The 25,863-nt window shown below is 42.9% G+C and overlaps 1 protein-coding gene across 3 annotated transcripts in view; it reads right to left on the bottom strand.

Moving 5' to 3' along the window:
• The window catches only part of ZBED1 (zinc finger BED-type containing 1), a 506,379-nt gene that overhangs the window by 407,910 nt on the left and 72,606 nt on the right, over nt 1-25,863 (bottom strand). For all 3 annotated transcript variants that reach the window (XM_063955484.1, XM_063955483.1, XM_063955485.1), the window contains exon 2: nt 1,943-2,050. In XM_063955484.1, the coding sequence (XP_063811554.1) occupies nt 1,943-2,050 (108 nt within the window). The remainder of the gene's footprint in view (nt 1-1,942; nt 2,051-25,863) is intronic.

Here is a 25,863-nt window from a genome sequence, read left to right on the forward strand (position 1 = left end):
AAATGTTGTGACTTTGTTCAGAACCTGTCACCACCCCCACCCCAATGACTAAGTAGGCATTTGAAAGTTTTCAATTAGCCTAATTGGTTCGAAATTACATGTCATTATTTAATTATTAAAATAAAGTCTTCAAATTACCCGCAAAATAAACGTGGTTGTTTATGCACCCTAAATTTAATTAAAGTACTTCTTTTAATGAAATATTATTTATTTTTTACATGCATACAAATCTAAAGTTTCTGCAAATTACTCCAAAATAACTTTTTTCTACTGTTTTTTCCTTTTTCCTTTTGTTTATACCTAAATGGAAAAAAAAATGCACAAAAACTGTCATTTTTTATATTTTTTAAAGGTTTAAATATTTTTCTTTACCAAAAGAAAATATTTTTATTATATTAGCCAAAATTTATTTGATTTTTGGGGGGTACAGGCTGATTTTAGTTTTTCTTTTTAAATTTCCCATGTGGAATTTACCGCAACCATTTTTTTCGATTGGATACCACGGGAATCAGGAGCGTGCATACCTGCGGCAATTAAGTATTGGTCTAAATTTCCATGTTAAATTTTGCAGCCAACTGAATATGCCCCTTAGTGTGCACTTTTTTCTTTCAGCAATTTAACAGCTGTGCATCAGCACCATCACCATTATATTGCGTCTCATTTCATTGTCGCTCTGCATATGAGCACAAATTACACTCATGCAGTATTTTCTATAAAGTATATACTTGGATCCACGTGCTCTTGAAGAGGCAGCTCATTGGCATTCACATGTAAGGTCACGCATAATCAAGACAACCATGCACTTTTTAGGATCTTTGTGCCTACAATAGGCCTGTACTGCATACTTGCGCTGGATATAACCGAACATATTAAGTCGCACTTACCTTATGACACCTGCTATTAAAAGATACAAGGCCTGATTCAGAGATGGACCCTGTTTTTATCGCTAATGCGATGAGAAAATATTCTAATGCTGCAGGTGTCTGAGGACAAAAGATGCTCCCTGACAGCATAGCAGATCCAAACACCCATGATCGCATCACAGATCCAAGTGCTGTGTCCAAAGACTCTGTATTGGATCATCATTGAGACGGTCACAGCCCTCAGCCGTCTTTAGCTCCCACTGTGCATTTCAGAGACTTGATGGCCACCCTATAGATTGTAAGCTTGCGAGCAGGGCCTTCCTACCTCTATGTCTGTCTGTTTTTACCCAGTTTTGTTCTATTACTGTTGTTCTAATTGTAGAATATGCTGCGCTATATAAGAAACTGTTAATAAATAATAAATAATAATAATCCTCATCAATTATTATATAGACCTGACTTACTGTCTGTCTTCACCTTTTTTTATTGTTTTTCCAAGAGATACCTGGCAGTTCAACAACAATAATAATAAAATAGTACATTTTAGCACAAAACGAAGTTGGTAAGGGCCCAGAAGGGATGAATATGTACTATTATATTGGACCTGGAATATGCCGGGACAACTTGGTTCGCCTCCAGCTCCGCCCCACCTGTCCCTCCCATGCTGCATACATACCTGTTCCTGGTGGGTCCTACATCCAGTGGAAAGTGTTGCAGGGGCATTGCGCAAGCATGGGGGAGAGGGGACAGATCTGAGGGGGTGTCCCATAGTAGAAGAGACCATAATTAAAGATATCTTACCCCTGCCAGCAACGCTCTGCCCTTGGGTTGCAGTTTGAATACAGTTTGTAACACAGGCACTGATTGGGCAAAGTCATAAACAGTATAGAATCTGTGAAGACCAACTACAGCTGGGTGAGCTCACCCCAACAGTTATGCTAATTTGGAGAGGTAGAAATTACTAGTCTTCCTTTAAAAACAAGACAGGTTGACATAAGTATGTAAAAGTCTATAGACACTAACGCAGTTTTCCATGTTCTGTTCTGCATAATGTTTTTATGGTAAGATGAAATACACACCTATTATCACATGCATCCCGAGACGTGATAAATGTTTTGCTGTATAGAATCCAATACCTTTTGCACCTCCAGTTATAAAAGCAACTTTTCCATCTTGTCGTGGGAAATCTAAAAGAAACAGATATTTACTTAAATATTTGATAATCATTCCATAAACATAATGAATTCAGGGGAATTTTTGTGTTATATAAAAGTGTAATTATGACAAATAAGAAACCAATAGCTATTTATTAAGGTTTTCATACTGCATACACAGACTGAAAGACAGGGTGTTCTTCATATTATCATAAGCTTCCAGGGTCAATTGTTCCTATCATACTTCCCTGCTCACCCAAATTCCCGAGATTAGGACAGTAGGTCAGCCTCTAGTATGCTACCCAGATCCTGAGAGAAATGGGGATTAATGACGAGATACACAGTGAATTGTGCCATTGTGAAAACTCATTTTCAAATTGTAACTTAGGCAGTCTTCTACAGCCAAGAGAAAGCAAGGTCAATAACCGGAGATGATAAAAAAAAAAGTGTTCATTTGAAAAATGCAATCTACAGTATAGTTTTTAATACATATGACATTATTGTAAAAACTAACTAAAAAATCCCTCTGTTTTTAAGATGTCTTGCGAAAATGCCATTGGTATTACTTCAATCAGCTGTTGGGTGTACTGAAGGTCATGGGATGCTCATCACATATAGATGTGTCTACATACAGTACACTTATCCTCACATCTCGTCAAATAGCCCTATTTATCGTGCCACGGGCTTGCTACTTAGCAGCTCCAAAACACTAATCCTAAGATCCTAATACAGAGGTTCCCAAATGCGGTCCTCAAGGTACCCCAAGGGTCCTGGTTTTTAATGTATCAATGCTTGGCCACAGGTGACTTAATTAGCACCTTAGTCAATTTGATTTAACCATCTGTGCTGAGCCATGGATATACCTAAAACCTGGACTGTTAGGGTGCCTTGAGGACCGCGTTTCGGAATATCTGACCTAGTACACTTTAAGCGGACTAAAACACAATACAGGTTGAGTATCCCTTATCCAAAATGCTTGGGACCAGAAGTATTTTGTATATCATATTTTTACGTATTTTGGAATAATTGCATACCATAATGAGATGAGATATCATGATGATGGGACCTAAATCTAAGCACAGAATACATTTATGTTTCATATACACCTTATAGACACAGCCTGAAGGTCATTTTAGACAATATTTTTAATAACCTTGTGCATTAAACAAAGTGTGTGTACATTCACACAATTCATTTATGTTACATATACACCTTATACACACAGCCTGAAGTCATTTAATACAATATTTTTAATAACCTTGTGCATTAAACAAAGTGTGTCTACATTCACACAATTCATTTATGTTTCATATACACCTTATACACACAGCCTGAAGTCATTTAATACAATATTTTTAATAACTTTGTGTATTAAACAAAGTTTGTGTACATTGAGCCATCAGAAAACAAAGGTATCACTATCTCACTCTCAAAAAATTCCGTATTTTGGAATTTTCCGTATTTCGGAATATTTGGATATGGGATACTCAACCTGTACTGAGGAAAAAGAAGCACAATCCAGGTTAACAGGCAAAAGACAGGCCCTGCATCGTTGTGCACTATCTACGAATGTATGGTAATTCCTTGGTGACAAAAAAACTAATTCTAAGCACCTAGTACACTATTTGCAAACTTAGACACAAAATTGATTGTAACACATTGGGGGGAAATCAGTTGTTTTGAGCCTCTATTTTCCCGTCTTAACGGTACTTTTTAGACAAATGTCACTCTTCAATTGTTGTTTTGGCGCACATGCTTATCGTGCATGTCGCACCCAAACAGACAGACTAGTGTAAAACAGCTAAACCCGTCCACACTCCTGCTTTGGGCATCCCGTATGAGTGTGCAAAGTATCCAGTGTGCACACATTTTTTCTCGCACCTCCGCAGGCTGTGAGAAAAAAATGTGACCTCTGTGGCTGCTGGGCGCCCAAACAGCAGAACAATTGAATTACTGCCGACGGGATCCATCTAGTGGCGGCCGCGAGAAAAACAGCTGAATTTCCCCCGAATGATGGAAAAAGAAAGCGTATGCAGGGCTGGAATCAAACCAGGCTTCTTCTACAGGAATAGGCGTATGAGGACACATCTGTGAGAAGATGACAATGACTAGGTTTCCACATGTTATAAAGGAGAGTCATATATATACACTATGGAGGGAATTCAATTTTTTAATCATGCCTGATCTCCCATCTAAAGTGACGGGAGATCGCGGGGCGATATTCAATTGTTTCCCGTGTCACGCTGATCGCGCCCATATCAGTCGGGTTTAGCAGCATAAAGCTGCAAAACCCAACTAAATGAATGGACGTGATGCAAAAAGTCCTGTTTGCATCACGGTTTGGGCCACTGTATTTATTTGATTTAGATTACTCGTCTGTTCATTCTCTTTGAATTTTGACAATTTATAAAAATAAACTATTAACACTACTATTTTTGTAAATATTCTTACTGTGCAGCATTTTATCCACACCTGCCTAAAACCTTTGCACAGTATTGTACATTTAGGGGTAAGGATCCAACATCTCAGTTTTCAATTCAGTATTCAATGAGCAGCCAAATCCGACAGGATTTGGCCGTTCCCAAAAATTCCAATCCAACCTTTTTTAAAGTCGGATCGACATTGTCGGAAACAGAGCTAAAACCTGTCATATTTGGCCGCACTTCCGTCAAAACACGTGGATCTGCGGCTATTCCACAGATCCACGTGTTTTCCGACAAGTCGGAATTGCCGATTTGTCGAAAAACGGCAGGGGGATTGAAAAGGTTGGAACAGATTCTGATTTTAAAAAGTCGGAAACTTTCCGAGAAGATGGCAGCTCTGACTACAATTGAATGCCCCCTTTAGACTCCTTGCGTGTTAAACAACCCTTGTAATCGCATCATATTGTGGCACAAGTCAGTAGCGTGAATGTCTTTTTCGTGCGACTTTTACAATTTGAATGCGTTTTGTCCGCAAAGTGATGCAAATAGGACACACAAGCAGCTTATGCTCATTAAAATGATATTCAACATGCCTATATTCCGTGTGCGACCGCTGCTGTATCTGCATATGAAATGCAATGCTACTTGTAGCGTATGGGGAATAGTACTGTACGTGGACACATCTGTATGTTAGAAAAGTCAGTTTTATTAGGACAATTTTTAAAAAATATTTACATTTTATACAGCTTCAAGGATTGTATAGTAGTCGTCTGTTGATACAGTTTTGCACAGAGCTGAAAATTGATCCAATTTAGCACATATTTCAATGCTTACTGTTTTTGCATTTCTTTTGAATGAAATGCACCATTTTTAAATTCTCAATTGCCAATTACATACAGTACTATTGTGCAGTAGATATAAGCTAGTGCTTTTATTAATTTATAATGAACAAAAACTAGGCTAAATAATTTGATGAAAATTCACGCAATTTCACCAACAAAGGCCTGACAGCTGAACAAGGCTATTAAGAAATACGTTATACAGGTTGAGTATCCCTTATCCAAAATGCTTGGGACCAGAGGTATTTTGGATATCGGATTTTTCCGTATTTTGGAATAATTGCATACCATAATGAGATATCATGGCAATGGCACCTAAATCTAAGCACAGAATGCATTTATGTTTTATATGCACCTTATACACACAGCCTGAAGGTAATTTTAGCCAATATTTTTTATAACTTTGTGCATTAAACAAAGTGTGTCTACATTCACACAATTCATTTATGTTTCATATACACCTTATATACACAGTCTGAAGGTCATTCAATACAATATTTTTAATAACTGTGTGTATTAAACAAAGTTTGTGTACATTGAGCCATCAAAAAACAAAAGTTTCACTATCTCACTCTCGCTCAAAAAAGTCCGTATTTCGGATATTTGGATATGGGATACTCAACCTGTACCACTTTTTATCTACAACACTAATTACTAGACTCTCACTTACATGCCTTACCTTCTTTTTAATCTTTACCACAGCTAACTGATCACTAGGGGTAATTCAATTTATGCTGATAGCTTGCGTTATCAGGGATTTTGTTCACCTAGCCGGAAGTAGGAGATAAGTGACATTTCCTCGCAGCAGCGAACGCATAAACACAGGCATATGGGTTAAGTTCCTGGATCCCTGTGTTTTCGTATGAAAATGGGTACATTTTACAGCAAAAAAAAAAAGAAGCAACATTAATTGAATTCCCCAAAAGAAATTAAGCAAAAAAGGCAGTTTTTTTCACAGTACAATTTACCGCGGCTAATTGAATTTACCCCAAAATTGTTAGAGAGGGGGAGTTACCCCCAATTTTGCTTTAAACAGCAAATACCACACAAAGAAGAGCCCGTCTACTGTATAAAAAGGGGAGAATTGCCCATGAAAAGGAGGCAGAATTCCAGTTATAAAGACAAGGGAGAAGAGCCCCACATTATGGGGCAGATTTATCAAATCTTGGAGAGAGATAAAGTTGGAGAAGTTCCCATACCAACCTATCAGCTTCTTACAGTCACTTTAAAGGATGACCATTTCTCCCGTTTTCCATTTCCCACAACTTTACAAGCTATACTAGAAAAAGGACAGCTATAAGCTAATTTGGATGTTATGAGCAACATCTCCACTTTATACTGTAGCTCTGCAAGATCTTGATAAATTTGCCCCTATACAAGGGTGTCTTAAGAGAGGAGGGGGCCCGTGTGCAGACTCCGGGTCGGCCCCCTCTTCTCCACGACACCGCAAGCGCCGGCATTGTGCCAGAGTCTACTGCACATGCGCAGGTCTCTGTAAACATGGCGTCTGCCATGGTCCGGAAGAAATTTTGTACTGCATATGTGCGGCGGCCATTTTGGGTGAGATTTTTACCGTGGCTCATGTGGCTGCAGCGCCCGTTGCAGGACACCGGAAAGGTACGTATTAAAACAACATAGATGCAGTGTGTGTGGTGTGGGCCTCCCTGGAGCCAGGGGCCCCTATATGTGCACCCATGATAGAAACGTCAATGAGCTGAGATAAAAAAAAAAGAAAAATAAGAGACAGGCTTCTTAAAAAAAGCCTTAAGAGGAGAGCTACAGAGTGAGAAGCAACTCATAGTAGCACTCTGCGTAGTGTAAGAACTGCATATGGCCTGTAGAAGGGTAAGAATTTGGAATGACAGAATTTATTGTTTTGCACCCAAGTAATGTGCTTCAGGAATTGTTTAATAAGGAATATATTTTGGAATAAAGATGGTTCGGCACCCAAATTATTGTATTTGTCCAGTACAACCACATAACATCAACTGTGTACTCACACAAAAAAACACTTGTAAAGCCTGCATTAGCTGGTACACAGAGCCGGCCCTAACCAATATGATGCCCTAGGCAAGATTTTGGCTGATGCCCCCTAGCACCGCCGCTAGTTCTGCAGGAGATGATGGCAAGAGTCAGCTGGTAGCTCTGCTAATGTCGGGCGCCTTTTGTTTATAAAAATGCATTTTATTTGCATTACTATGTGGCTAGGATGCACGTGCAGCTTCTGTTGATTAAAATGATATGCAGCATGCCTATATTCTGTGTGTGACTGCGGCTGTATCTGCATATGAAATGCTACATTACAGTGGTTTCCAGGACTACACTGCAACGTAGCATTTTGTATGCAGATACAGCCGTAGTCACACACAGAATATAGGCATGCCGCATATCATTTTAATCAGCAGAAGCTGCTGGTGCCCCTAAGCATACCAAATGCCCTAGGCAATTGCCTAGTTTGCCTATGCCTAAGGCCGGCTCTGCTGGTACACCTTTATTGCTCCCCCCCAAAAAAAATATAAAAAAATATTTACACTCACATACATACATACATACATACATACATAAGCTAGCCTGGGTAGAGGAATGCCTACTCATGCACCTCATATGACCTACACACTGATCAGGGGTTACGGACCTATTAGCCAGAACCTTAACGTGGTTTTAATGCGCCTTGTGCTGACCCAATCCCCATTGTTGATGACATGACATTGTGCATAGGGAGTCAGAGTAAGCCAGCACATGAAAGTGCGGCAGTGCCCGGAGCGTCTACTAGACACTGGCTGCAGGGTGATGAGTCTGAAGATGGCATTGTGCTGCTGTAGCCCATGGAAAGGGTTCCTCTGGAACACTCCCTGGAAATGTTCACTGTGCATGCGTGGTCAGTAAACGGCACATGCACAGAAGTGGCACTAAAGGAGCTGATGCAGTCTCTTCTCTCCAACACATGCAGGGACAACTCCTTGCGTGTTTACGTTGACTCATACTGGCGGCATTATCACATACCACAATGCGATTTGGGATCCTAATATCGCGCACAGATTGCATGTAGACTGTGATAATTGATAAATGGGCCCCTATATGTGTAGGTACCCACTGCAATACCAGCTACAGACAACAGGTGGCTGTGTGCCGTCAACAATTACAACAGCAACATAAAAAATCCACTGCAGTACTAGCTAAAACCAACAGGTTACAGTCAGTAACGGATCTTGCCACGGGCAAGCAGGACTTTTGCCCGGGGCGCCGCCTTCCGGAGGGCGCCGCACCATGGCAAGATCCGCTGCTGCTGTGGTGCCCCCCGCTGCCGCGGCCTGCTGTCCGTTGTGAAGGGAAACTAGACGCTACGCGTCTAATTTCCCTTCCTGGAGAGGACCTTCACTGTAATGATGTGCGGTGCGCGTTGACGTCATCGCGCACCGCACAGCAAAGGTCCTCTCCACGAAGGGAACTAGTCGCTTAGCCTTTGCTGTGCGGTGCGCGATGACGTCATCGCGCACCGCACATCCTACAACAGTACAGGGGGCGTAACTGACCACGCCCCCTGTATAAAGCCACGCCCCCGAATGCCGCCCGGGGCGCCATAAGCCCCGGAACTGGCCCTGGTTACAGTAACAACTGCATGCTATTTTTCCTTTACTTTAATCAGTACTTTTGCTAAGGGCCAAGTCAATCAGACCTCACCCACTGTATATGCAGCCTTTACAAAGCATCAGCCGGTGCTCCTAGGAGTCTTGTATTGTTTCCCTATTTATCAACTTCATCGCTTGCAATTCTACATTGTCCAACCAAAGGTCTTCAGCTTTGTTCCTCATGACCTGTCCTCACCGGACTAAGGCCCTCATTCAGAGTTGATCGCTCGCTGCCAATTTTCGCAGTGCATCGATCAGGTGTAAAAACAGCAATTCTGTGCATGCGCATGGTACGCAGACCGCATGCGCTAAGTACTTTCACACAAAACTTTGTAGTTTTACACAAGCTCGAGCAACGCTTTTCAGTCGCTCGAGTGCTCGTTGTTTGATTGACAGGAAGTGGGTATTTCTGGGTGGCAACTCAGCGTTTTCAGGGAGTGTGCTAAAAAACGCAGGCGTGCCAGGTAAAAACGCAGGAGTAGCTGGAGAAACAGGGGAGTGGCTGGCAGAACGCAGGGCGTGTTTATGACGTCAAACCAGGAACTAAACAGACTGCAGTCATCGCTAGCTAGGAGTAAAGGTGGGTACACACTATTAGATATATCTGCAGATCAATTGATCTGCAGATATATCTATGTACGGATCGGGCAGTGTGCTGTGCATACACACAGCCCGATCCGTCGGGGGACTGACGTCATGAACTGGGCGGGCGGGCGCTCGCGCCCGCCCAGTTCACCTGTCAATCACCGCCGGCTGCCGCAGCATGTGTACGGGCGGTCGGACGACCGCCCTGTACACACACAGCGACGGGCCAATATATCGTTAGATATATTGGCTGTCGGCTGTGCTGCGCGGCCGACGCGATACGTCTGTGAACGACGGAGTTCACAGACGTATCGCCCGTACACACTGGCCGACGGTCCCGCGATGTATCGGCCGTTCAAGAGAACGGCCGATACATCGACCAGTGTGTACGGGCCTTTGGTCTTGAGCCACTCTGAAACTGCATGAAAATAAGAATTTACTTACCGATAATTCTATTTCTCGTAGTCCGTAGTGGATGCTGGGGACTCCGTAAGGACCATGGGGAATAGCGGCTCCGCAGGAGACTGGGCACATCTAAAGAAAGCTTTAGGACTATCTGGTGTGCACTGGCTCCTCCCCCTATGACCCTCCTCCAAGCCTCAGTTAGGATACTGTGCCCGGACGAGCGTACACAATAAGGAAGGATTTTGAATCCCGGGTAAGACTCATACCAGCCACACCAATCACACCGTACAACTCGTGATCTGAACCCAGTTAACAGCATGATAACAGAGGAGCCTCTAGAAAAGATGGCTCACTACAGCAATAACCCGATTTTTTGGTAACAATAACTATGTACCAGTATTGCAGACAATCCGCACTTGGGATGGGCGCCCAGCATCCACTACGGACTACGAGAAATAGAATTATCGGTAAGTAAATTCTTATTTTCTCTAACGTCCTAAGTGGATGCTGGGGACTCCGTAAGGACCATGGGGATTATACCAAAGCTCCCAAACGGGTGGGAGAGTGCGGATGACTCTGCAGCACCAATTGAGAGAACTCCAGGTCCTCCTCAGCCAGGGTATCAATTTTGTAGAATTTTACAAACGTATTTGCTCCTGACCAAGTAGCTGCTCGGCAAAGTTGTAAAGCCGAGACCCCTCGGGCAGCCGCCCAAGATGAGCCCACCTTCCTTGTGGAGTGGGCATTTACAGATTTTTGGCTGTGGCAGGCCTGCCACAGAATGTGCAAGCTGAATTGTACTACAAATCCAACGAGCAATAGTCTGCTTAGAAGCAGGAGCACCCAGCTTGTTGGGTGCATACAGGATAAACAGCGAGTCAGATTTTCTGACTCCAGCCGTCCTGGAAACATATATTTTCAGGGCCCTGACAACGTCTAGCAACTTGGAGTCCTCCAAGTCCCTAGTAGCCGCAGGCACTACAATAGGTTGGTTCAGGTGAAACGCTGAAACCACCTTAGGGAGAAACTGAGGACGAGTCCTCAATTCCGCCCTGTCCGAATGGAAAATCAGATAAGGGCTTTTACAGGATAAAGCCGCCAATTCTGACAAGCGCCTGGCCCAGGCCCGGGCCAACAGCATGACCACTTTCCATGTGAGATATTTTAACTCCACAGATTTAAGTGGTTCAAACCAATGTGACTTTTGGAACCCAAAAAACTACATTGAGATCCCAAAGTGCCATTGGAGGCACAAAAGGAGGCTGTATATGCAGTACCCCTTTTACAAACATCTGAACTTCAGGGACTGAAGCTAGTTCTTTTTGGAAGAAAATTGACAGGGCCGAAATTTGAACCTTAATGGACCCCAATTTCAGGCCCATAGACACTCCTGTTTGCAAGAAATGTAGGAATCGACCCAGTTGAATTTCCTCCGTCGGGCCTTACTGGCCTCGCACCACGCAACATATTTTCGCCAAATGCGGTGATAATGTTTTGCGGTTACATCCTTCCTGGCTTTGATCAGGATAGGGATGACTTCCTCCGGAATGCCTTTTTTCCTTCAGGATCCGGCGTTCAACCGCCATGCCGTCAAACGCAGCCGCGGTAAGTCTTGGAACAGACAGGGTCCTTGTTGGAGCAGGTCCCTTCTTAGAGGTAGAGGCCACGGATCCTCCGTGAGCATCTCTTGAAGTTCTGGTTACCAAGTCCTTCTTGGACAATCCGGAGCCACGAATATAGTGCTTACTCCTCTCCATCTTATCAATCTCAGTACCTTGGGTATGAGAGGCAGAGGAGGGAACACATACACTGACTGGTACACCCACAGTGTTACCAGAGCGTCTACAGCTATTGCCTGAGGGTCCCTTGACCTGGCGCAATACCTGTCGAGTTTTTCCCAACGGTTTATAATCATGTGGAAGACTTCTGGGTGAAGTCCCCACTCTCCCGGGTGGAGGTCGTGCTGAGGAAGTCTGCTTCCCAGTTGTCCACTCCCGGAATGAATACTGCTGACAGTGCTATCACATGATTTTCCGCCCAGCGAAGAATCCTTGCAGCTTCTGCCATTGCCCTCCTGCTTCTTGTGCCACCCTGTCTGTTTACGTGGGTGACTGCCGTGATGTTGTCCGACTGGATCATCATGTTGTCCGACAACATCATGTTGTCCGACTGGATCAACACCGGCTGACCTTGAAGCAGAGGTCTTGCTAAGCTTAGAGCATTGTAAGTGGCCCTTAGCTTCAGGATATTTATGTGAAGTGATGTCTCCAGGCTTGACCATAAGCCCTGGATATTCCTTCCCTGTGTGACTGCTCCCCAGCCTCGCAGGCTGGCATCCGTGGTCACCAGGACCCAGTCCTGAATGCCGAATCTGCGGCCCTCTAGAAGATGAGCACTCTGCAACCACCACAGGAGGGACACCCTTGTCCTTGGTGACAGGGTTATCCGCTGATGCATCTGAAGATGCGACCCGGACAATTTGTCCAGCAGGTCCCACTGGAAAGTTCTTGCGTGGAATCTGCCGAATGGGATTGCTTCGTAGGAAGCCACCATTTTACCCAGAACCCTTGTGCATTGATGAACTGAGACTTGGCTCGGTTTTAGGAGGTTCCTGACTAGCTCGGATAACTCCCTGTCTTTCCCCTCCGGGAGAAACACCTTTTTCTGGACTGTGTCCAGGATCATCCCTAGGAACAGAAGACAAGTCGTCGGAACCAGCTGCGATTTTGGAATATTGAGAATCCAATCGTGCTGCCGCAACACTACCTGAGATAGTGCTACACCGACCTCCAACTGTTCCCTGGATCTTACCCTTATCAGGGAATCGTCCAAGTAAGGGATAACTAAAATTCCCTTCCTTCGAAGGAATATCATCATTTCGGCCATTACCTTGGTAAAGACCCGGGGTGCCGTGGACCATCTATACGGCAGCGTCTGAACTGATAGTGACAGTTCTGTACCATAAACCTGAGGTACCCTTGGTGAGAAGGGTAAATTTTGACATGAAGGTAAGCATCCTTGATGTCCCGAGACATCATGTAGTCCCCTTCTTCCAGGTTCGCAATCACTGCTCTGAGTGACTCAATCTTGAATTTGAACCTCTGTATGTAAGTGTTCAAAGATTTTAGATTTAGAAACGGTCTCACCGAGCCGTCCGGCTTCGGTACCACAACAGTGTGGAATAATACCCCGTTCCCTGTTGCAGGTGGGGTACCTTGATTATCACCTGCTGGGAATACAGCTTGTGAATGGCTTCCAAAACTGTCTCCCTGTCAGAAGGAGACATCGGTAAAGCCGACTTTAGGAAAACGGCGAGGGGGAGACGTCTCGAATTCTAATTTGTACCCCTGAGATATCACCTGAAGGATCCAGGGGTCTACTTGCGAGTGAGCCCACTGCGCGCTGAAATTCATTGAGACGGGCCCCCCACCGTGCCTGATTCTGCTTGTAAAGCCCCAGCGTCATACTGAGGGCTTGGCAGAGGCGGGAGAGGGTTTCTGTTCCTGGGAACTGGCTGATTTCTGCAGCCTTTTTCCTCTCCCTCTGTCACGGGGCAGAAATGAGGAACATTTTGCCTGCTTGTCCACGAAAAGACTGCGCCTGATAATACGGCGTCTTCTCATGTTGAGAGGCGACCTGGGGTACAAACGTGGATTTCCCAGCTGTTGCCGTGGCCACCAGGTCTGAAAGACCGACCCCAAATAACTCCTCCCCTTATTAAGGCAATACTTCCAAATGCCGTTTGGAATACGCATCACCTGACCACTGACGTGTCCATAACCCTCTACTGGTAGAAATGGACAACGCACTTAGACTTGATGCCAGTCGGCAAATATTCCGCTGTGCATCACGCATATATAGAAATGCATCTTTTAAATGCTCTATAGGCAAAAATATACTGTCCCTATCTAGGGTATCAATATTTTCAGTCAGGGAATCCGACCACGCCAACCCAGCACTGCACATCCAGGCTGAGGCGATTGCTGGTCGCAGTATAACACCAGTATGTGTGTAAATACATTTTAGGATACCCTCCTGCTTTCTATCAGCAGGATCCTTAAGGGCGGCCATCTCAGGAGAGGGTAGAGCCCTTACAAGCGTGTGAGCGCTTTATCCACCCTAGGGGGTGTTTCCCAACGCACCCTAACCTCTGGCGGGAAAGGATATAATGCCAATAACATTTTAGAAATTATCAGTTGTTATCGGGGGAAAACCACGCATCATCACACACCTCATTTAATTTCTCAGATTCAGGAAAACTACAGGTAGTTTTTCCTCACCGAACATAATACCCCTTTTTGGTGGTACTCGTATTATCAGAAATGTGTAAAACATTTTTCATTGCCTCAATCATGTAACGTGTGGCCCTACTGGAAGTCACATTTGTCTCTTCACCGTCGACACTGGAGTCAGTATCCGTGTCGGCGTCTATATCTGCCATCTGAGGTAACGGGCGCTTTAGAGCCCCTGACGGCCTATGAGACGTCTGGACAGGCACAAGCTGAGTAGCCGGCTGTCTCATGTCAACCACTGTCTTTTATACAGAGCTGACACTGTCACGTAATTCCTTCCAACAGTTCATCCACTCAGGTGTCGACCCCCTAGGGGGTGACATCACTATTACAGGCAATCTGCTCCGTCTCCACATAATTTTTCTCCTCATACATGTCGACACAAACGTACCGACATACAGCACACACACAGGGAATGCTCTGATAGAGGACAGGACCCCACTAGCCCTTTGGGGAGACAGAGGGAGAGTTTGCCAGCACACACCAAAGCGCTATATATATACAGGGATAACCTTATATAAGTGTTTTTCCCCTTATAGCTGCTGTATTGTTAATACTGCGCCTAATTAGTGCCCCCCTCTCTTTTTTAACCCTTTCTGTAGTGTAGTGACTGCAGGGGAGAGCCAGGGGAGCTTCCCTCCAACGGAGCTGTGAGGGAAAATGGCGCCAGTGTGCTGAGGAGATAGGCTCCGCCCCTTTTTCGCGGACTTTTCTCCTGCTTTTTTATGGATTCTGGCAGGGGTTAAAATTCATCCATATAGCCCTGGGGGCTATATGTGATGTATTTTCGCCAGCCAAGGTGTTTTTATTGTTGCTCAGGGCGCCCCCCTCAGCGCCCTGCACCCTCAGTGACCGAAGTGTGAAGTGTGCTGAGGAGCAATGGCGCACAGCTGCAGTGCTGTGCGCTACCTTGGTGAAGACAGGATGTCTTCTGCCGCCGATTTTCCGGACCTCTTCTGTCTTCTGGCTCTGTAAGGGGGCCGGCGGCGCGGCTCTGGGACCCATCCATGGCTGGGCCTGTGATCGTCCCTCTGGAGCTAATGTCCAGTAGCCTAAGAAGCCCAATCCACTCTGCACGCAGGTGAGTTCGCTTCTTCTCCCCTTAGTCCCTCGATGCAGTGAGCCTGTTGCCAGCAGGTCTCACTGAAAATAAAAAACCTAAACTAAAACTTTCACTAAGAAGCTCAGGAGAGCCCCTAGTGTGCACCCTTCTCGTTCGGGCACAAAGATCTAACTGAGGCTTGGAGGAGGGTCATAGGGGGAGGAGCCAGTGCACACCAGATAGTCCTAAAGCTTTCTTTAGATGTGCCCAGTCTCCTGCGGAGCCGCTATTCCCCATGGTCCTTACGGAGTCCCCAGCATCCACTTAGGACGTTAGAGAAATTTTTTAGTTGCAGAACTGCTAACCTTTAGTTCGCACTTCTGCTAAGCTAAGATACACTCACAGAGGGTGGCGGCTTAGCGTTTGCACTGCTGCTAAAAGCAGCTAGTGAGCGATCAACACGGAATGAGGGCCTAAGGCGGGAGGTCAGATGTGGTATCTCTGATAGTTACCCCAGTTACCAAGTGGTTCGCTTCTGTGAGCAACCAGCACTTTGACAATGTGGCTCTGATTCTAGATTCAAAGTCAGTAGGATGAGGAATATTTCACAAGCAACAAAAAGTCATATCTCTGCACACCTTTGCTTTATTCCAAAATAGATCTATTAATATTATTAGATGCTTAGAAAGATATTACTATAATATTGTATTTGAACAGTATTAGAATTAGTTTAAAAAATTGCCTATTTTTACAGCTCCTCAAAATACATTTGTATGACTTACAAAATAGCATCTGAGTTTAGCTGTGCATTTGACCTGAAGCAAGCATGGCACTACACAAACAAGTTGCATCTAAGAAACAAATTCAAGTCAACAGCATACTGTAGAACACCAAGAATGTCAGGTTTGATTATATCTACACGGAAGACAGTCTACAAGGCAATATCACAGAGATACATATTTTAATAAACAGTAATCACACAAACCTTAACCATGCGTGTAGAATGCATTATTTACCTACTACAGAGACCTAACCTTGTGACTTGGAGGAACCCTGCGGTTAAAATTAAGATTGAGTCAAATAAATTTCACAGAACTGCATGAAAATAACATACCGTAGGTCAACTAGGACGACAATAGTTTGCCAAGTGTTTAATATTTAATCAATTTATTAAAACATGTTTAATTACAAGTGAGTTTGCCAAACATTTTATTCACAAAAACGTGAATTAGCAAAACTGTACCTATCTTTGTTAATGATATTGTTTTACATAAATATTCATGTGAGGTAAACTTAAACGTAAAGGAAGGCTTTTGCTAACCCTCAAGTGTCTACTGATGCAAAAAAATCTAAATTAATTTATCCCAGCTTTGCTTGAACAATGCCTCTCTCAAAAGTGTTTTAATAATTCATTTTATCTAAAATTCTCTAAGATGCAGCATAAATGCAATGTAAAAAAACATGGGTTTGAGTGGAGAGAATTAATGATGAGAGAAGACGAATGACCAAATATGAAAAGGTGAGCTCTGTATTTAGATTCGGGCCTTTATTTACGGAGCAGAGGTGCTTTCCAGTGAGTTGGAACTGAATATTTAAAACGGCACTTGCAGTCATTGTAAAGCATGCCAGATTTTACACTGACTGCAAGTGCCGTTTTAAATTAAATATTCACCAGTTGGGTAGTGGCAGGCTTCGTAAGGAAGCCTTGAGTAACTTTCATAGACAAAAGAAAAATTGTAATAATAAACATTTACTGTAAATATACATTACATTAACATCTATGATATTTCAACAAAACAAAATAAATTCATAACAGAATTATAGTGCCTTTAAACTGATCATACTGTATGCAGTATGATATGGACATCCATTGGTAATTTACAATTGGATCAGTTGTGACCACTCCTAGTGAAAAATCTGTTGGCATTTTATAAAATGATACATTGAAGTTCTTAGGTTGTGTTGGCCATTTGTTGCACTTTTCACTCTTTATAGCCATTGATACACTTCCCTCATATTACTCACTGAAGTGATCTGTGCAGCTTTACCTTCCAGTTGTCTGGTCAAACTGTTCATAGATTGTTTGTCAACGAGATTGCACATTGCATGGATATCGGGGGTCATTCCGAGTTGATCGTAGCTGTGCTAAATTTAGCACAGCTACGATCAGGCACTCAGACATGCGGGGGGACGCCCTGCATGTCAGTGCCACCCCTCCCCCGCAGAAATGCAAAAGCATCGCACAGCGGCGATGCTTTTGCATTTGAGGAGTAACTCCCGGCCAGCGCAGCTCCTGCGGCTGGCCAGGAGAAGCTCTTCTCTGCCCGGGTTGCAGCGGCTGCATGTGACGTCACGCAGCCGCCGCGGCCCGCCCCCCCAATGGTCCGGCCACGCCTGCATTGGCCAGACCGTGCCCCCTAAACGGTGGCACCCCCTACCGCCCAGCCTTCGGCCGTCTGGCATGCGCTGGACTGACCCCATCGCACTGCTGCGATAAACTGCAGCGTGCGATTGGGTCAGAATGACCCCCATCATTAGTTACTGCCTCACAGACTGAAATAAAAGTTCTTCAATTAGCATAATGAATAACTAGCTATTCTTCATGATTACATTTGTTTTTTTAGTCTTTGTATTCTAGGAATTAATATGTAAAGAAATGTTATTTATTGTTATTTAATCATATTATAATGATTTACTATCAGGCTTAAATGAATACCGCAGATCAGATTTTAGCTCAAATACTTTAAATTATTCTTAGGGAGGGTACACCCCAGGCACCAGAACGACATTAGGGAGGGTACACCCCAGACACCAGAACGACATTGGACCAATTTGTCACATTGGAATGACAAATTGTCTACATAGTCAGTGATCTCCAACCCATAGCTCGCGAGTTACCAGTAGCTCGCCATAATATTTTCAGTAGCTCAGAGTGCACGGGCTTGGGCAGTCACTGGCACTCCTCTTCCCTTCATTTTTAATACAGTGCCGGCCGTCAGCCAATCAGAGCTCGTGGACCAGCAGTGGCGGCACCTGATTGGCTCACTTACCAGCACCATATTTTAAATGCCCGTCACCGCCGGAGACTCTGTCACCCTCACCGCAGCCGCTCTCCGGACTTCACAGGAGAGGTGCGCAATGCGCTCTCCTCCCCTTCCGTCTCTCATACAGGAGGAGCAGCACCGCGGCGGCAGTAGAAGAAGCCAGCAAGGGTTAGCACTGTTTGGGGCACTGTATCGGACATTGCGGGGGAATGGGGAATTTAAATGGCACTGCGGGGGGAATTGTATCTGGCACTGGTGGGGGCATTGTATCTGGCACTGCTGGGGGGCATTATTTGTGTATCTGGCACTGCTGGGGTCATTATTTCAATATCTGGCACTGCTGAGGGGCATTATTTGTGTATCTGGCACTGCTGAGGGGCATTACTTGTGTATCTGACACTACGCGGAGGGGGGCATTACTTAGTTGTGAGGCCACACCCACTTTTGTGAGGCTACACCCACTTTCGCAGGAACGCACGCGCATTGGGAGGAGGGGGTAGCTACTTCAAAGGTTTTATTTTCCGAAAGTAGCTCACAGCACAGTTAAGGTTGGAGACCACTGGTCTAGTGCGTACTCACAATTGCGCGCATCAGTTGGTCATATGCAACATCCTTTATTTACTAGTGTGGGTGGTGTTGTCCACAGCAACCAATCAGATTCTACGTATGTATCTTGCACCATCTAGAACAGTGATGGCTAACCTTAACACTCCAGCTGTTGTTGAACTACACATGCCAGCATGCCCTTCATCAGTTTTAGCATGGCCAAATAACAAAACTGTAGCAGGGCATGCTGGGATATGTAGTTCAACAACAGCTGGAGTGTCAAGGTTAGCCATCACTGATCTAGAAAATAGTAGCTAGAATCTGATTGGATGCTATGGGCAACACCTCCATTTCTGAAAACCCACACTTTAATAAATATACCCCCTGAAGTTACACTGAGCAGTAAAGATGGTACAAAAGAAATGAAAATGGATTTAGTAATAGGTTGAATGCCTTTCTTGCAAGAAATGATAATTAGGTTTGGTTAAGACTAAATTGGGGTACACACTAGGTGATTTGTGGCTAACAAATAAACAATAACGACATTTATGTCATTATTGTTTATTTTTTGGCTGAAATCGTCCAGTGTGTATGGGGGTGATATTTGGGAAAAATAAACAATGCGCTCCCGCATGTCGTTCAGCGTTCACAATATTGAGCTGACATGCAGCTCAACCAGTCAATGTCGGGCTGAGCTGCATATTCAGGAATGCCGGGGGTGACATCACTGAACATTATCATTGACTGATAATGCTCAGTATGTACGCATTATATCGTTGAACGCTATATCATTCAACAAAATAGTCGCTCACTGCCGGCATTTAAACATCTGGTAGTGTGTACCAGCCTTAAGAATCAGCCATACTGAATATGACCTGTATGGTGGATAATGATCCCCCAACTAATCTATGACTTTCCCTTTTCCTACATAGGAATCTGTGCTGGAAGTGAGGATGGAAGGTGAACAATTTTGTTATTGGTTGTTTTCTTTCCTTTAAGTCTCTGAATTCAATGTTACCATGGATAATGAGTCCTAGGCAACATATTATGAATGTTTTCACAACATTAACAATGTAACTTCCAAAATTCTTTACTTGTATTTATGATACTCTGTTCCATACCCTATACAAATTGTCATGTATTGTACACTTGATAACATTGCCAGATACTTCATTTTCTTACAAAGAGAATGGACTGCTGGCAAGTGGCAGTTTAGAATTGTTCTTTATTGTAACATTCATTGCTTCAATAAAAACATTTTATTTTCAAAACTAAAAAAAAAATGCCATATACAGATGGGATGTTATGTCTTTCTCTGATTTTTTTTCTACATTTAGGGGTATATTTACTAAGTGGCAGCATTTTAAAATCACCGATTGCTACCACTTCTGTCTGGATTTAAAACGGCAATAGTAATAAAGGTAAAACCAAAAATCCCATCATTGCCATTTTAAATCCCACAGGCAGAACTGCCAAAATTTGAGACTTACAATAGTTGGTGATTAGTAAATATACCCCTTAGGATTTAAGGGGTAGATGCCAAATCTGAGGAAAGTGGGAAGTGGGAATTGTATAGCAAAAGCATCACTACAGGAGGCGGCTGGAAAAAAAAGCAGTGGTAGGAAAAAGATCAGTTTGAGAATTCAGCAAAAATATCTACTAGAAGAAGGTCCGAATGAGAGGAGTTTGAGAATTCCGCAGATTATCCCAGAAACACAGTACAAAACTGTAGCCCAGGGGGTAAATTTACTAAGATGGGAGTTCTATTTAAGATGGGATGTTGCCCATAGCAACCAATCAGATTCTACTACTCATTTATCCAGACCCTTCTAGAAGATAATACCTGGAATCTAATCGGTTGCTATAAGCAACTTCCCATCTTAAATAGAACTCCCATCTTAGTAAATTTACCCCCAGGAGCCAACAATCATTAACCTCTTTGACAAACCATGGGTTAGTAAATACCAAAATCTAGATTAAAAAAAAAACAACAACACATAAAATATGTTTATTTTAATCCATTTCCAATTTAAGATTAATCCACAGCCACAAAAAAGAGCTATTTGAGAAAATCACTAGGAAGTAGCATAGGATACATATATATTGATCTCAGAGAACACAAGAAAATAATAACAGCATTGGACTCCTTTAAGGTGAGCATTTCAGTGCTGTACGCATAGAACGCATACTAGTGGCTCAGTAAAGGACAATGTAACTCCATATTGCCTTACTTCTGCAGTGGTGTTCTTCAGTTGCCTTCAAATTTAAAGCTCTTCAAAAAAAAAAAAAAAAAAAAAGCATACGGATGGCCCTAACTGTGTAAGGAATATTAACTGACATTAAGCTCATTATCTATTCTTAAAATAAATGACTGAAAACAAATTAATACTTGAAGAAAGCCCCTCTTTAGCATAAAAATATAATAAAGGTAGTTTAACAAGTAAGGGCTGCATACATAACCCTGTGCAATATCTCAGTGACACTTTAGTTGTTCTGTATAAGAAATAAACAAAAGAAAACCAGCTCAGCTCCAACAGAGACAAATGAGATAGAAGATTAATTGTTAATTAGGATTTTGTTTAACAAGCTTATATAACAAGGTCTAAAACAAGAAATTGTATTTCCAGTAAGTACTAGCATGTACATGTGCTGAATCCCAATGTGCTACCTGCTTCTGTAACTCTGGGTCTTTACTATAATTACTGATAATTTAGCGTATCACTACACGCAGACACTTAATGAAATTAACGGGTTACATTGAGCATCCCGAATGACGGGAAACCGGCGGTCATGTGGCAGACTCCAGACACCACTCAGGAGACCGGCGCCCGATCACCAACTGCCAACATCCCAAAAGTATCGGGGTACGGGTTAAGCACCAGGAGAGAGGTTAGCCCTAGCCACCACCCACGAGGGTTAGCCCTAGCCACCACCTCCCGAGGGTTAGGGTAGGGGACAGGGACAGGGGGGGGGGGGTGTAAGAGGTAGAAATACTTACCCCTTCAATGTCAAGATCTTCAATGACGGGATGCCGCAGTCGGTCGTGTGACCGCCGGCACCCCGACTGCCAGGATATGGTATGTATTCCGAAGTGAACAATATACAGTGATATTCTACTTTCCTCAAGAATTATTGTACATTTAAAAATATGAACATTTATCACTTGAAGGTACTCACAAACTGCATGCCATGGTCACATCAAGCCTCTGGAAGGCAGTTCAGATATCGCGTCCAAAAGTAAATGGTTTTAAAAATCAAATTTAACATAATAAATAGAGAAGTCCATGTCAACACAATACCCCTAAAACTAGATCACGTTATCTTGATTGATTAGGAGATTTGCTGAGATTCTACCTACATAAAAAGATGCAGCATGTATGAAATGGTTTTATATACAGCTAAATTCTTTCCCATTGTCTCGTAATTCCTTTGTAAGCTTATTGTGAAAACCTAGTTCCAGTAAAAAGTCATTAAAGTTATTGGTAATGTACAGACACATAACTTAACCAGATGGCACTAATAAAGATACAAGCACCGCAGGGATTCACCTAAAGCTGAAATAATAGCAAATGAGTATAAGGACAAATTGGAAGAATTCATTATTGTCACCTCTTATGAAGCAAGTCATTTTTAGCTGCATACGGTTTTATATTTGCTTTGTGCATGGAGGACTAAAAAGTGGTGGTAAATGTTCGTCATAAATAATCTGAGTTTATATTATGTTTACTCATATAGCTGTGGCAGGGATTGTCCATTAATACATTGCTATAACACAAGAAGCCGTGGCATAAGAAAGACCAGATTATATCTAATTCTGAACCTAGAACTACTGTAGTTGTTCTGGTTCAAAATGGCAAAAAAAAATTATACATTTAAAACAGTTAAATAGGTAAAAGGAATTAACATTAAAAAAAAAATATAGTGGATCAAAGATATAATATTTTTTGCTTTTTTGTCATTTTCTAAAAACATGTTATTCCATTACACCATCAAATTACAATTGTTTCCAATTTTGAACACTATGGGGTATTCAATTGAAGTCGAAAACTACCGTCTTTCCAACATTTTTAGTTTGGAAGGGGTTCCGACCTATTCAATATACCCCCAAATTATCCGACAAGTCGAGGTGTTCGACTTGTCAGAAAGCACGTGGATCGGTGCAATAGCTGCCGTTCCGCGTGCAATTGTAAGAAGCGAGGCCAAATCCGGCAGGTTTTGGCCCCCTTTCCGACCATCTCAATCCGACTTTAAAAAAGGTCGGATTAGGATGAGAGAGCCAAGAGGAGGGAAGGGGGGAGATCAGAGGGGAAATGGGGGGAGAGCCACGGGCAGACAAGGGAGAGCAGCGCTACAGCAGGGTAGCAGGAGGATGTGTCACAGCGAGACCTCGCTTGCTGGAGCCGGGTGGACACGGCCGTGAGCGGCTCTCCCCCGTCTCAGGTCCCGCATCTCAATTCGACTTTTTTTAAAGTCGGATTGAGATGGTATTGAATAGCCCTTGTCGGATCCATTCCGACAAATGCATGTCGGAATGGATCTGACTTCAATTGAATATACCCCTATGCTTCATATTGCGATATTCAGCACAGTAAAATTCCATAGGGGGCACTGGAGTACTCTAGATGCTGATTCCGCAAGAGTATCAAACTTGTATAAGCGCACAAATGTGTGCACTGATGACCATGTAGCTGCACGGCAAAGTTGTGTCATGGAAGCCCCACGACCTGCTGCCCATAATGTTCCCACAGAATGCATGGAATGTAATGAAACAGATGCAGGCGGTTGTAGCATGATAGTAAGCTTGACGAATGGTCAGCTTAATCAATCTAGCCAAGGTCTGTTTGGAGACTGGCCAACCTATCTTGACTGCATCATAGTGAACAAACAAAGTATCTGTTTTACGTACTGTTGATGTTCGGGCTACCTAAATGCAAAGCGCACGAACCACATCCAAAGTAGCTGAGTTCCTGAACCTTCTGAGAAACAGGAACTATAATTGGTTGATTTATGAAAAAGGATACTACCTTTAGAAGAAAAGCGGGATTCATCCGAAATTCTGCTCTGTCATCATGAAACACTAGATACGGTGGTTTGCATGACAACACACCTAAGTGTGAAACACGCCTTGCTGAAGCTAAGGCTAATAGAAAAACAGTTTTCAAAGTTAGAAACTTAACATCCACTTGTTGTAAAGGTTCAAAAATTGAGGACTGCAAAAAAAATTAAAATCTAAAACTAGATTTAAGTGCCATGGAGCTATAGGTGGTATAAACGGAGGTTGAACTCTAAGGACATCTTGCAGGAAAGTTTGCACTGTTGGCAATAGAGCCAAAAGGCGCTGAAAGAAAATTGACAAAGCAGAAACCTGCACCTTTAGTGTTGCTAAACGTAGTCCTCCATCAAACCCCGTCAGTAAAAATAGCAAAAGACGGGATAATTTGAAAGATGTTGGAAACTTCCTAGATTCACACAAACCAATACAAGCTCTCCAAATCCTGTGATAATGAGCTGCTGTAACTGGCTTCCTAGTGTCGAAATCAAAAATATTACATAAAAAGAACATACAAACTACACACATTATGAGTTGCTATACTTGCAAATATGCGCAGCGAGCACAGCAATATATGGTAACACACACATTTACACGGACATGCCACAGAGATGGATTCGACACTTATTTCATGCAGTACATAATTATAATAATATCAAGCGCCAGACATCATGATGATTTAAAATGATATAATGAAGTAATGTCATGTATGTGTATTATTTGAATGAAGCAAGATAGACCTGTCATATATGCTATTAAAGCAACCAGATTAATGTGTAGATTCATTTGATACTTGTTATTAAGTTGTAGGACATTGCAACAAGGAATTATGATTAAATGTATAAAAGCTAAAATCACTTTTATTAGAACAATAGATACTCCAAACAGGTAGTGGACAGGAAGCTCAGGCCAGCCCCTTTTGATGTCTGATTTGGCTGAACCTGTTTAGCATATACACAGACTAGTGACTCATCATGAATGAGAAAGTTCCCTCCCCCAAACTAGATAACACATTGCTGATCACACAGGAAGCCAGTTGCTGTTTTGTACCAGAGGATGATGGAGTTGCTTTTAGACCAGATCCTGCATGATTTTACAGAGAGAGATATAAGATGCATTGAGGGAATGGTATTGTATGCTGGCCTGTAACTGTAACTGTATGTATTTTGTATGAACTGATTATTGTGCTATTGTATCCATGTAACTATAGGTATACTGTACATTGTAATATATTTTGAATCCATATCCTTTTAATAACAAATATATATACATCAATGAGCTTTGGAACTCAGATAATGTGTGGGTGTATTGTATTTTCTTATGGGATGCAGTGTTTTGCTATGTATAGTGCACATTCATGGCACATGGTAATAAGAGGTGCAGGCGTTTACAATATATATTAGAGCGGCCATTTTAAATATTTGTGAGAAAGCAATTTGGCATTTACAGATGGGGGCTCGTCCGGGATATCATGGTCTTAATGATGCACTGTACATTATAAACGCGACGCTGTGGTCGATCAGCTTGTGATGGACGCATCCGGACGATGAAAAAATCATATCAGTGTGTTCTGTTATGTTATCAGTAAGCCAATGATATGAAAATTATAGGGACAATGTGTTTCTCATAATATTTAAGATGCTAAAATGTATTTTTATTGTTGCAAAACAAAGTTCAAATAAGTCATATTGTGTTTGATTCAGATTGGATTGTTTATCTGTTAAGTAGATTTAAAAGTACATTTAAAAGTTGCTGCATAGCCTTGATATAGGTTTTTTTTTTTTTAAACTCAGGCCTAAAATAACTTCTGGTGCTTGCATAATGTGTGATTTCTCTTACGTCCTAGAGGATGCTGGGGACTCCGTAAGGACCACGGGGATAGACGGGCTCCGCAGGAGACATGGGCACTTTAAGAAAGACTTTAGGTCTGGGTGTGCACTGGCTCCTCCCTCTATGCCCCTCCTCTAGACCTCAGTTTGATACTGTGCCCA

The sequence above is a fragment of the Pseudophryne corroboree genome, chromosome 2 (assembly GCF_028390025.1).
Source record: "Pseudophryne corroboree isolate aPseCor3 chromosome 2, aPseCor3.hap2, whole genome shotgun sequence".
Classification (NCBI taxonomy): Eukaryota; Metazoa; Chordata; class Amphibia; order Anura; family Myobatrachidae; genus Pseudophryne; species Pseudophryne corroboree.